Source organism: Oncorhynchus clarkii, chromosome 25 (genome assembly GCF_045791955.1).
Source record: "Oncorhynchus clarkii lewisi isolate Uvic-CL-2024 chromosome 25, UVic_Ocla_1.0, whole genome shotgun sequence".
Taxonomy (NCBI): domain Eukaryota; kingdom Metazoa; phylum Chordata; class Actinopteri; order Salmoniformes; family Salmonidae; genus Oncorhynchus; species Oncorhynchus clarkii.
Genome location: NC_092171.1, coordinates 39,484,086 through 39,496,983, shown reverse-complemented (window position 1 = coordinate 39,496,983; position 12,898 = coordinate 39,484,086). Strand labels below are relative to the sequence as shown.

General features: G+C 41.3%; 1 protein-coding gene across 1 annotated transcript in view; it reads right to left on the bottom strand.

Annotated features, from left to right (window-relative positions):
- Positions 1-3,351: 3,351 nt before the first annotated feature.
- The window catches only part of LOC139383958 (calpain-1 catalytic subunit-like), a 43,269-nt gene continuing 33,722 nt past the window's right edge, over positions 3,352-12,898 (bottom strand). The window contains exons 19-21 of the mRNA XM_071128582.1: positions 5,622-5,738; positions 5,114-5,166; positions 3,352-4,791 (exon numbers count right to left, since the gene is read on the bottom strand). Coding sequence (XP_070984683.1) covers positions 4,765-4,791; positions 5,114-5,166; positions 5,622-5,738 — 197 coding nt within the window. The 3' untranslated portion in view covers positions 3,352-4,764. The remainder of the gene's footprint in view (positions 4,792-5,113; positions 5,167-5,621; positions 5,739-12,898) is intronic.

Sequence of the window (12,898 nt, the reverse complement as noted above, 5' to 3'; positions counted from 1 at the left end):
GATATAGAGCCAATGTTAATGGTCTCCATTGGATATAGAGCCAATGTTAATGGTCACCATTGGATATAGAGCCAATGTTAATGGTCTCCATTGGATATAGAGCCAATGTTAATGGTCTCCATTGGATATAGAGTCAATGTTAATGGTCTCCATTGGATATAGAGCCAATGTTAATGGTCACCATTGGATATAGAGTCAATGTTAATGGTCACCATTGGATATAGAGCCAATGTTAATGGTCACAGTGGATATAGAGCCAATGTTAATGGTCACCATTGGATATAGAGCCAATGTTAATGGTCTCCATTGGATATAGAGCCAATGTTAATGGTCTCCATTGGATATAGAGTCAATGTTAATGGTCTCCATTGGATATAGAGCCAATGTTAATGGTCACCATTGGATATAGAGTCAATGTTAATGGTCACCATTGGATATAGAGCCAATGTTAATGGTCACAGTGGATATAGAGCCAATGTTAATGGTCTCCATTGGATATAGAGCCAATGTTAATGGTCTCCATTGGATATAGAGCCAATGTTAATGGTCTCCATTGGATATAGAGCCAATGTTAATGGTCACCATTGGATATAGAGTCAATGTTAATGGTCTCCATTGGATATAGAGCCAATGTTAATGGTCACAGTGGATATAGAGCTAATGTTAATGGTCTCCATTGGATATAGAGCCAATGTTAATGGTCACAGTGGATATAGAGCCAATGTTAATGGTCTCCATTGGATATAGAGCCAATGTTAATGGTCTCCATTGGATATAGAGCCAATGTTAATGGTCTCCATTGGATATAGAGTCAATGTTAATGGTCACAGTGGATATAGAGTCAATGTTAATGGTCACACACCATTGAGTCATTAGTTTAAAAAAAAGGGTATTCTCTCAAAGGGCAAATAACTGACAAGTTGTTGCAGTAGTAGGTAGGATAACAGATCAAGAAGAGCTGTATAAGTACATTTTCCAGAGAAATTATACAAACAGCGCCACACTCAGGCAGAAAACTGGATTTTCTGTTCTCAGAAAGACCCATATGTTCAAGCAAAACCCCATTTATTTCTCTGTATTTCTAATATATTCCAAACACTGGTGCTAACTAGATGATCCCAATAATGTAGGTAATAAATTGTAACTGTCTAGAATCATTGTTGTTTCTCTGTTTACTATTAAAAATATTGTACTTATTTAAGTCAACTACGAAATGAACTGGTCTCAAATATATTAGCATGACAAGGCTACACAGAACCACGGTGGACCCCATTGTAAAATAAGAGTTCATTTTTCTCCTATTAAAACTGTCCCAGTGCAAAATGCCAAGCTCTGCCCAATGGGGCGTCGTTTATGGAGAGCTCTGAAGTAAACGGTCCTATCATCACATGGCTCTATTATCTCACCACACCGAACCCGGTGCGTTATTATTCCTTATGTCATTTTGTCGACTACCGCTTTAGACTGCCTACTATCTGTGATGATATTATTCATAGTTATGCTGCCATATCGTAGCGAGAGTTGCTGGGAAGAGAAATACTTGTATTTGCAATGACAATGAGAAAATAATCGCCATATTCACTGCCTGGATGTGTCTCGCTTGTGTTTGATATATGTAGCCATGCACGAGCTGTGGCGTGCGCGTTCCAGAAGGGCGTGTAGGAGCGGCTCATGTTTGATATGCTTGCCAAAATATACTGTTACAACAAAGTGTGTATAAACATGACGATCATGTCTTTTGTGTAGGCTACAACATGAAACAACGACATGAAATCGCACTTGAGGCATGGAACGCATAGGTCGAACATGAAGACTTTATTTGTGCAGCCGTATTCATTGATCTGGCCAAGGCTTTCGACTCTGTCAATCACCACATCCTCATCGGCAGACTCAACAGCCTTGGTTTCTCAAATGATTGCCTCGCCTGGTTCACCAACTACTTCTCTGATAGAGTTCAGTGTGTCAAATCGGAGGGTCTGTTGTCCGGACCTCTGGCAGTCTCTATGGGGGTGCCACAGGGTTCAATTCTTGGACCGACTCTCTTCTCTGTATACATCAATGAGGTCGCTCTTGCTGCTGGTGAGTCTCTGATCCACCTCTACGCAGACGACACCATTCTGTATACTTCCGGCCCTTCTTTGGACACTGTGTTAACAACCCTCCAGGCAAGCTTCAATGCCATACAACTCTCCTTCCGTGGCCTCCAATTGCTCTTAAATACAAGTAAAACTAAATGCATGCTCTTCAACCGATCGCTACCTGCACCTACCCGCCTGTCCAACATCACTACTCTGGACGGCTCTGACTTAGAATACGTGGACAACTACAAATACTTAGGTGTCTGGTTAGACTGTAAACTCTCCTTCCAGACCCATATCAAACATCTCCAATCCAAAGTTAAATCTAGAATTGGCTTCCTATTTCGCAACAAAGCATCCTTCACTCATGCTGCCAAACATACCCTTGTAAAACTGACCATCCTACCAATCCTCGATTTTGGCGATGTCATTTACAAAATAGCCTCCAATACCCTACTCAACAAATTGGATGCAGTCTATCACAGTGCAATCCGTTTTGTCACCAAAGCCCCATATACTACCCACCATTGCGACCTGTACGCTCTCGTTGGCTGGCCCTCGCTTCATACTCGTCGCCAAACCCACTGGCTCCATGTCATCTACAAGACCCTGCTAGGTAAAGTCCCCCCTTATCTCAGCTCGCTGGTCACCATAGCATCTCCCACCTGTAGCACACGCTCCAGCAGGTATATCTCTCTAGTCACCCCCAAAACCAATTCTTTCTTTGGCCGCCTCTCTTTCCAGTTCTCTGCTGCCAATGACTGGAACGAACTACAAAAATCTCTGAAACTGGAAACACTTATCTCCCTCACTAGCTTTAAGCACCAACTGTCAGAGCAGCTCACAGATTACTGCACCTGTACATAGCCCACCTATAATTTAGCCCTATCAACTACCTCTTTCCCAACTGTATTTAATTAATTTATTTATTTTGCTCCTTTGCACCCCATTATTTTTATTTCTACTTTGCACATTCTTCCATTGCAAAACTACCATTCCAGTGTTTTACTTGCTATATTGTATTTACCTTGCCACCAAGGCCTTTTTTGCCTTTACCTCCCTTCTCACCTCATTTGCTCACATTGTATATAGACTTGTTTATACTTTATTATTGACTGTATGTTTGTTTTACTCCATGTGTAACTCTGTGTTGTATCTGTCGAACTGCTTTGCTTTATCTTGGCCAGGTCACAATTGTAAATGAGAACTTGTTCTCAACTTGCCTACCTGGTTAAATAAAGGTAAAATAAAAAATAAATAAAATAAAATTTAGCTTAGGCTGGAGCACGAAGCAGCAGCTCTTGTAGGCAGCAGAAACGTAAACAAATATCCTGCACATGCGCACAAATCACCATATCAATAGCATCGGCAAATCAGTTTCCAGAAAATCCGCAACCGGATAATAATTCATGATCTACTTAACATGGACAGATTTTGGGCAGAGTGAACACTCGTTTTGCCTCTCGCTCTCTGGTTTCGAGCAACAAAGCCCAGCAGGGATCATTTGATTAAAGTCTGTTGTCTAAGCTTGTGTCCATTTAGAATCTCCCTGGATGACATAATCATGTAATAGCATGTAACCTTGTTTAATGAATACAAGGCAATACAATGAAGGTGTTATAAAGAGTGGAACAAGGAGTCCCTTTAGTTTTTATTCACATTACTAATCCAATACTTGTGTAGACAATAGAACATTGCTTCAAATCATCATATGAGAAGTTGTGTTTGACTGCATTTCTATTTAACAAAAAAAAAACGAATATAAAACCCAACAACCAATATATCACCACGGTTACATGGATAATGAAAGGTAGTAGACAAATCTAAATATGCAGAGAATACACTACGAGGCAAATATAAAATCGAATGGATGTTAGTTGCTGGTATAGAAAAAAAAGGTTTGAGTTTTGAATAGTTAAGAGTCTAGTTATTCTATGTTGTTTTTTTGTTGCACTAACACACCTGTTTCAAATAAACAGGTGATCCTCAGTCTGGACCGCCGTCAGTCTAATCAGTTGTGTTAGTGCAGGGCTGGACCAAAAGACGGAACACCTACAGTTGTGGGCTCCCGAGTGGCGCAGTAGTTTAAGGCACTTACAGACACCCTGGTTCGAATCCAGGCTGTATCACAACCGGCTGTGATTGGGAGTCCAATAGGGCGGCGCTCAATTGGCCCAGCGTCCTCCGGGTTTGGCCGGTGTTGGCTGTCATTGTAAATAAGAATTTGTTCTTAACTGACTTGCCTAGTTAAATAAAACGTTACATTTGAAATGTTTTATTTTTCAAGTAGCTCTCCAGAACTATTAGAGATGGACACCACTGCCCTACACATATACAGTTAGGACCTTACTAACCCTTACAGTATACCCAGAAACACAAACTACCACATTAACAGATATAAAATATTATGTACCAGATGTGTACCAGAATGTAACCCCTTATGTTCTATAGCCTATGAACCCATCAATTTCAAGAGTACAGTCACTTGCTAAGCACCCAATCTTTTGACTGTTCTCTTTGAACTGCAGGAGCATCACATCTCAAAGTGCAACAAATCACCCTGAAACTGCTGCAGCGAAAAGGAGTGGTTTGTCCAGCAAAGCATCACCTCAGCACGCCCCCCACACACCTTCCAAATCTCACGATTCCAACGGCAGTCTTCTGTCCGTCCTATTTGGTCCTCGGTTTACGTATACATAGAGATGTACATCCACTGGAAGAAGAAGATAAAAAACATCATGTAGTGTATATTAAGTGTATATAATAGTATCAAGTTGGGTTTGACCTCTGAGTGGACCTCTTCCAATAAGAAATGTCCCCAAATGAAATGCAAAAAAAAAAAAAATCTCTTGCTGTTCTCCGTTGTCTTGACAACTAGAAAGGTGTGCCATCTCATAACGTACACACTCAAAGGTTCAAAACGTAATGTAGGACTGGAGTTGAAAACCCCTGGTGATGAAGTAGCTTTATTAATGAAGTAGCTTTATTAATGAAGTAGCTTTATTAATGAAGTAGCTTTATTAACTGTTCATTACCTCACTCTCTTGAAGAGATATGACCCCTCCATCGTTGAGTTGTCTGAATATTTCTGTTGAGGAGGGCACGAATGACATTATAAGACAATGTAGATAAACACAGTACCATGGCTTCAAACCCTCATCTAGCATAGGGTTTCCACATTCCTCATGATGTATGCCATGGCACTCACAGGGTGATCCTAATTAGTTTTCTAGATCGGGGTTTTCCAAACTCGGTCGTGCCCCCCCCCCCCGTGCACGTTTTAGATTTTGCCATAGCACTTCACAGCTTATTGAAATAATCCAAGCCTGATCATGAGTTGATTATTGAAATAAGCTGTGTAGTGCTATGGTAGAAACCAAAACGTGCACTGAAGGACGGATGGGGGGGGGGGGGGGGGGGGACATTGATATAGCAAACTAACTAAGATCAAACCTGTGAGTGCCATGACAGACATAATGAGGAATGTGTCTTGTGTGCATGCACAAATATGTATTGTGTACTATTCTTTAGTTGTGGACTTACTGGCCATGCAGTCCATGCGTAGGACGAGGCTGATGAAACTCTCCAGGCTGATGATTCCAGAACATCCACCGTAGCGCAGAGCCATCAGGTTTAACATGTCATCACCCACTCTGATCCCTGTAGAGGAGAGGAGAGGCAGACTGGGTTCACGTCTCACACCTTTAGTTCACTGGGTAAGATGTAACAATTTATTATTGTTTAGTCTTACCCTAATAGTAGAGGTATTTTCAGTGAGTGAAATTATGATGGATGTTGTGACAGGAATGAGGCAACTTATTGAATTAAAGGCCACAAGTGTGGAAGGTTCAAAGAACAAACTAGCCCCTGTAAAAATACAGATGTTGCCGATCATGCCAGACAATGGGCCAACTTGTGCTCAGCGTGTTACTTTTATTTCTTATTCATATATATATTTTATAAACTGCATTGTTGGTTAGGGGCTCGTAAGTAAGCATTTCACTGTAAGGTCTACTACACCTGTTGTATTCAGCATTTCACTGTAAGGTCTACTACACCTGTTGTATTCGGCATTTCACTGTAAGGTCTACTACACCTGTTGTATTCAGCATTTCACTGTAAGGTCTACTACACCTGTTGTATTCAGCATTTCACTGTAAGGTCTACTACACCTGTTGTATTCAGCATTTCACTGTAAGGTCTACTACACCTGTTGTATTCAGCATTTCACTGTAAGGTCTACTACACCTGTTGTATTCTGCATTTTGTATTCATTTCACTGTAAGGTCTACTACACCTGTTGTATTCAGCATTTCACTGTAAGGTCTACTACACCTGTTGTATTCAGCATTTCACTGTAAGGTCTACTACACCTGTTGTATTCAGCATTTCACTGTAAGGTCTACTACACCTGTTGTATTCAGCATTTCACTGTGAGGTCTACTACACCTGTTGTATTCAGCATTTCACTGTGAGGTCTACCTACACCTGTTGTATTCAGCATTTCACTGTAAGGTCTACTACACCTGTTGTATTCAGCATTTCCCTGTGAGGTCTACCTACACCTGTTGTATTCAGCATTTCACTGTAAGGTCTACCTACACCTGTTGCATTCAGCATTTCACTGTAAGGTCTACCTACACCTGTTGTATTCAGCATTTCACTGTAAGGTCTACTACACCTGTTGTATTCAGCATTTCACTGTAAGGTCTACTACACCTGTTGTATTCAGCATTTCACTGTAAGGTCTACCTACACCTGTTGTATTCAGCATTTCACTGTAAGGTCTACCTACACCTGTTGTATTCAGCATTTCACTGTGAGGTCTACTACACCTGTTGTATTCAGCATTTCACTGTGAGGTCTACTACACCTGTTGTATTCGGCATTTCACTGTGAGGTCTACTACACCTGTTGTATTCGGCATTTCACTGTGAGGTCTACTACACCTGTTGTATTCAGCATTTCACTGTGAGGTCTACTACACCTGTTGTATTCAGCATTTCACTGTGAGGTCTACTACACATGTTGTATTCAGCATTTCACTGTGAGGTCTACTACACCTGTTGTATTCAGCATTTCACTGTGAGGTCTACTACACCTGTTGTATTCAGCATTTCACTGTAAGGTCTACCTACACCTGTTGTATTCAGCATTTCACTGTAAGGTCTACCTACACCTGTTGTATTCAGCATTTCACTGTGAGGTCTACTACACCTGTTGTATTCAGCATTTCACTGTGAGGTCTACTACACCTGTTGTATTCGGCATTTCACTGTGAGGTCTACTACACCTGTTGTATTCAGCATTTCACTGTGAGGTCTACTACACCTGTTGTATTCAGCATTTCACTGTGAGGTCTACTACACCTGTTGTATTCAGCATTTCACTGTGAGGTCTACTACACCTGTTGTATTCAGCATTTCACTGTGAGGTCTACTACACCTGTTGTATTCAGCATTTCACTGTGAGGTCTACCTACACCTGTTGTATTCAGCATTTCACTGTAAGGTCTACTACACCTGTTGTATTCAGCATTTCACTGTAAGGTCTACTACACCTGTTGTATTCAGCATTTCACTGTAAGGTCTACCTACACCTGTTGTATTCAGCATTTCACTGTGAGGTCTACCTACACCTGTTGTATTCAGCATTTCACTGTGAGGTCTACTACACCTGTTGTATTCGGCATTTCACTGTGAGGTCTACTACACCTGTTGTATTCGGCATTTCACTGTGAGGTCTACTACACCTGTTGTATTCGGCATTTCACTGTGAGGTCTACTACACCTGTTGTATTCGGCATTTCACTGTGAGGTCTACTACACCTGTTGTATTCAGCATTTCACTGTGAGGTCTACTACACCTGTTGTATTCAGCATTTCACTGTGAGGTCTACTACACCTGTTGTATTCAGCATTTCACTGTGAGGTCTACTACACCTGTTGTATTCAGCATTTCACTGTGAGGTCTACTACACCTGTTGTATTCAGCATTTCACTGTGAGGTCTACTACACCTGTTGTATTCAGCATTTCACTGTGAGGTCTACTACATCTGTTGTATTCAGCATTTCACTGTGAGGTCTACTACACCTGTTGTATTCAGCATTTCACTGTAAGGTCTACTACACCTGTTGTATTCAGCATTTCACTGTGAGGTCTACTACACCTGTTGTATTCAGCATTTCACTGTAAGGTCTACTACACCTGTTGTATTCAGCATTTCACTGTGAGGTCTACTACATCTGTTGTATTCAGCATTTCACTGTGAGGTCTACTACACCTGTTGTATTCAGCATTTCACTGTAAGGTCTACTACACCTGTTGTATTCAGCATTTCACTGTGAGGTCTACTACACCTGTTGTATTCAGCATTTCACTGTGAGGTCTACTACATCTGTTGTATTCAGCATTTCACTGTGAGGTCTACTACACCTGTTGTATTCACCATTTCACTGTGAGGTCTACTACACCTGTTGTATTCAGCATTTCACTGTGAGGTCTACTACACCTGTTGTATTCAGCATTTCACTGTAAGGTCTACTAAACCTATTGTATTCAGCACTTCACTGTAAGGTCTACTACACCTGTTGTATTCAGCATTTCACTGTAAGGTCTACTACACCTGTTGTATTCAGCATTTCACTGTGAGGTCTACTACACCTGTTGTATTCAGCATTTCACTGTGAGGTCTACTACACCTGTTGTATTCTGCATTTCACTGTAAGGTCTACTACACCTGTTGTATTCAGCATTTCACTGTAAGGTCTACTACACCTGTTGTATTCAGCATTTCACTGTAAGGTCTACTACACCTGTTGTATTCAGCATTTCACTGTAAGGTCTACTACACCTGTTGTATTCAGCATTTCACTGTAAGGTCTACTACACCTGTTGTATTCAGCATTTCACTGTAAGGTCTACTACACCTGTTGTATTCAGCATTTCACTGTAAGGTCTACTACACCTGTTGTATTCAGCATTTCACTGTAAGGTCTACTACACCTGTTGTATTCAGCATTTCACTGTAAGGTCTACTACACCTGTTGTATTCAGCATTTCATTGTAAGGTCTACTACACCTGTTGTATTCAGCATTTCACTGTGAGGTCTACTACACCTGTTGTATTCAGCATTTCACTGTGAGGTCTACCTACACCTGTTGTATTCAGCATTTCACTGTAAGGTCTACTACACCTGTTGTATTCAGCATTTCACTGTGAGGTCTACCTACACCTGTGGTATTCAGCATTTCACTGTAAGGTCTACTACACCTGTTGTATTCAGCATTTCACTGTAAGGTCTACTACACCTGTTGTATTCAGCATTTCACTGTAAGGTCTACTACACCTGTTGTATTCAGCATTTCACTGTGAGGTCTACTACACCTGTTGTATTCAGCATTTCACTGTGAGGTCTACCTACACCTGTTGTATTCAGCATTTCACTGTAAGGTCTACTACACCTGTTGTATTCAGCATTTCACTGTGAGGTCTACCTACACCTGTTGTATTCAGCATTTCACTGTAAGGTCTAGCTACACCTGTTGCATTCAGCATTTCACTGTAAGGTCTACCTACACCTGTTGTATTCAGCATTTCACTGTAAGGTCTACTACACCTGTTGTATTCAGCATTTCACTGTAAGGTCTACTACACCTGTTGTATTCAGCATTTCACTGTAAGGTCTACCTACACCTGTTGTATTCAGCATTTCACTGTAAGGTCTACCTACACCTGTTGTATTCAGCATTTCACTGTGAGGTCTACTACACTTGTTGTATTCAGCATTTCACTGTGAGGTCTACTACACCTGTTGTATTCGGCATTTCACTGTGAGGTCTACTACACCTGTTGTATTCAGCATTTCACTGTGAGGTCTACTACACCTGTTGTATTCAGCATTTCACTGTGAGGTCTACTACACCTGTTGTATTCAGCATTTCACTGTGAGGTCTACTACACCTGTTGTATTCAGCATTTCACTGTGAGGTCTACTACACCTGTTGTATTCAGCATTTCACTGTAAGGTCTACTACACCTGTTGTATTCAGCATTTCACTGTGAGGTCTACTACATCTGTTGTATTCAGCATTTCACTGTGAGGTCTACTACACCTGTTGTATTCAGCATTTCACTGTAAGGTCTACTACACCTGTTGTATTCAGCATTTCACTGTGAGGTCTACTACACCTGTTGTATTCAGCATTTCACTGTGAGGTCTACTACACCTGTTGTATTCAGCATTTCACTGTGAGGTCTACCTACACCTGTTGTATTCAGCATTTCACTGTAAGGTCTACTACACCTGTTGTATTCAGCATTTCACTGTAAGGTCTACTACACCTGTTGTATTCAGCATTTCACTGTAAGGTCTACCTACACCTGTTGTATTCAGCATTTCACTGTAAGGTCTACCTACACCTGTTGTATTCAGCATTTCACTGTGAGGTCTACTACACCTGTTGTATTCGGCATTTCACTGTGAGGTCTACTACACCTGTTGTATTCGGCATTTCACTGTGAGGTCTACTACACCTGTTGTATTCGGCATTTCACTGTGAGGTCTACTACACCTGTTGTATTCGGCATTTCACTGTGAGGTCTACTACACCTGTTGTATTCAGCATTTCACTGTGAGGTCTACTACACCTGTTGTATTCAGCATTTCACTGTGAGGTCTACTACACCTGTTGTATTCAGCATTTCACTGTGAGGTCTACTACACCTGTTGTATTCAGCATTTCACTGTGAGGTCTACTACACCTGTTGTATTCAGCATTTCACTGTGAGGTCTACTACACCTGTTGTATTCAGCATTTCACTGTGAGGTCTACTACATCTGTTGTATTCAGCATTTCACTGTGAGGTCTACTACACCTGTTGTATTCAGCATTTCACTGTAAGGTCTACTACACCTGTTGTATTCAGCATTTCACTGTAAGGTCTACTACACCTGTTGTATTCAGCATTTCACTGTAAGGTCTACCTACACCTGTTGTATTCAGCATTTCACTGTAAGGTCTACCTACACCTGTTGTATTCAGCATTTCACTGTGAGGTCTACTACACCTGTTGTATTCGGCATTTCACTGTGAGGTCTACTACACCTGTTGTGTTCGGCATTTCACTGTGAGGTCTACTACACCTGTTGTATTCGGCATTTCACTGTGAGGTCTACTACACCTGTTGTATTCGGCATTTCACTGTGAGGTCTACTACACCTGTTGTATTCAGCATTTCACTGTGAGGTCTACTACACCTGTTGTATTCAGCATTTCACTGTGAGGTCTACTACACCTGTTGTATTCAGCATTTCACTGTGAGGTCTACTACACCTGTTGTATTCAGCATTTCACTGTGAGGTCTACTACACCTGTTGTATTCAGCATTTCACTGTGAGGTCTACTACACCTGTTGTATTCAGCATTTCACTGTGAGGTCTACTACACCTGTTGTATTCAGCATTTCACTGTGAGGTCTACTACACCTGTTGTACTCAGCATTTCACTGTGAGGTCTACTACACCTGTTGTATTCAGCATTTCACTGTAAGGTCTACTACACCTGTTGTATTCAGCATTTCACTGTGAGGTCTACTACATCTGTTGTATTCAGCATTTCACTGTGAGGTCTACTACACCTGTTGTATTCAGCATTTCACTGTAAGGTCTACTACACCTGTTGTATTCAGCATTTCACTGTGAGGTCTACTACACCTGTTGTATTCAGCATTTCACTGTGAGGTCTACTACATCTGTTGTATTCAGCATTTCACTGTGAGGTCTACTACACCTGTTGTATTCACCATTTCACTGTGAGGTCTACTACACCTGTTGTATTCAGCATTTCACTGTGAGGTCTACTACACCTGTTGTACTCAGCATTTCACTGTGAGGTCTACTACACCTGTTGTATTCAGCATTTCACTGTAAGGTCTACTACACCTGTTGTATTCGGCATTTCACTGTGAGGTCTACTACACCTGTTGTATTCGGCATTTCACTGTGAGGTCTACTACACCTGTTGTATTCGGCATTTCACTGTGAGGTCTACTACACCTGTTGTATTCAGCATTTCACTGTGAGGTCTACTACACCTGTTGTATTCAGCATTTCACTGTGAGGTCTACTACACCTGTTGTATTCAGCATTTCACTGTGAGGTCTACTACACCTGTTGTATTCAGCATTTCACTGTGAGGTCTACTACACCTGTTGTATTCAGCATTTCACTGTGAGGTCTACTACACCTGTTGTATTCAGCATTTCACTGTGAGGTCTACTACATCTGTTGTATTCAGCATTTCACTGTGAGGTCTACTACACCTGTTGTATTCAGCATTTCACTGTAAGGTCTACTACACCTGTTGTATTCAGCATTTCACTGTAAGGTCTACTACACCTGTTGTATTCAGCATTTCACTGTAAGGTCTACCTACACCTGTTGTATTCAGCATTTCACTGTGAGGTCTACTACACCTGTTGTATTCAGCATTTCACTGTGAGGTCTACTACACCTGTTGTATTCGGCATTTCACTGTGAGGTCTACTACACCTGTTGTATTCAGCATTTCACTGTGAGGTCTACTACACCTGTTGTATTCAGCATTTCACTGTGAGGTCTACTACACCTGTTGTATTCAGCATTTCACTGTGAGGTCTACTACACCTGTTGTATTCAGCATTTCACTGTGAGGTCTACTACACCTGTTGTATTCAGCATTTCACTGTGAGGTCTACTACACCTGTTGTATTCAGCATTTCACTGTGAGGTCTACTACACCTGTTGTACTCAGCATTTCACTGTGAGGTCTACTACAC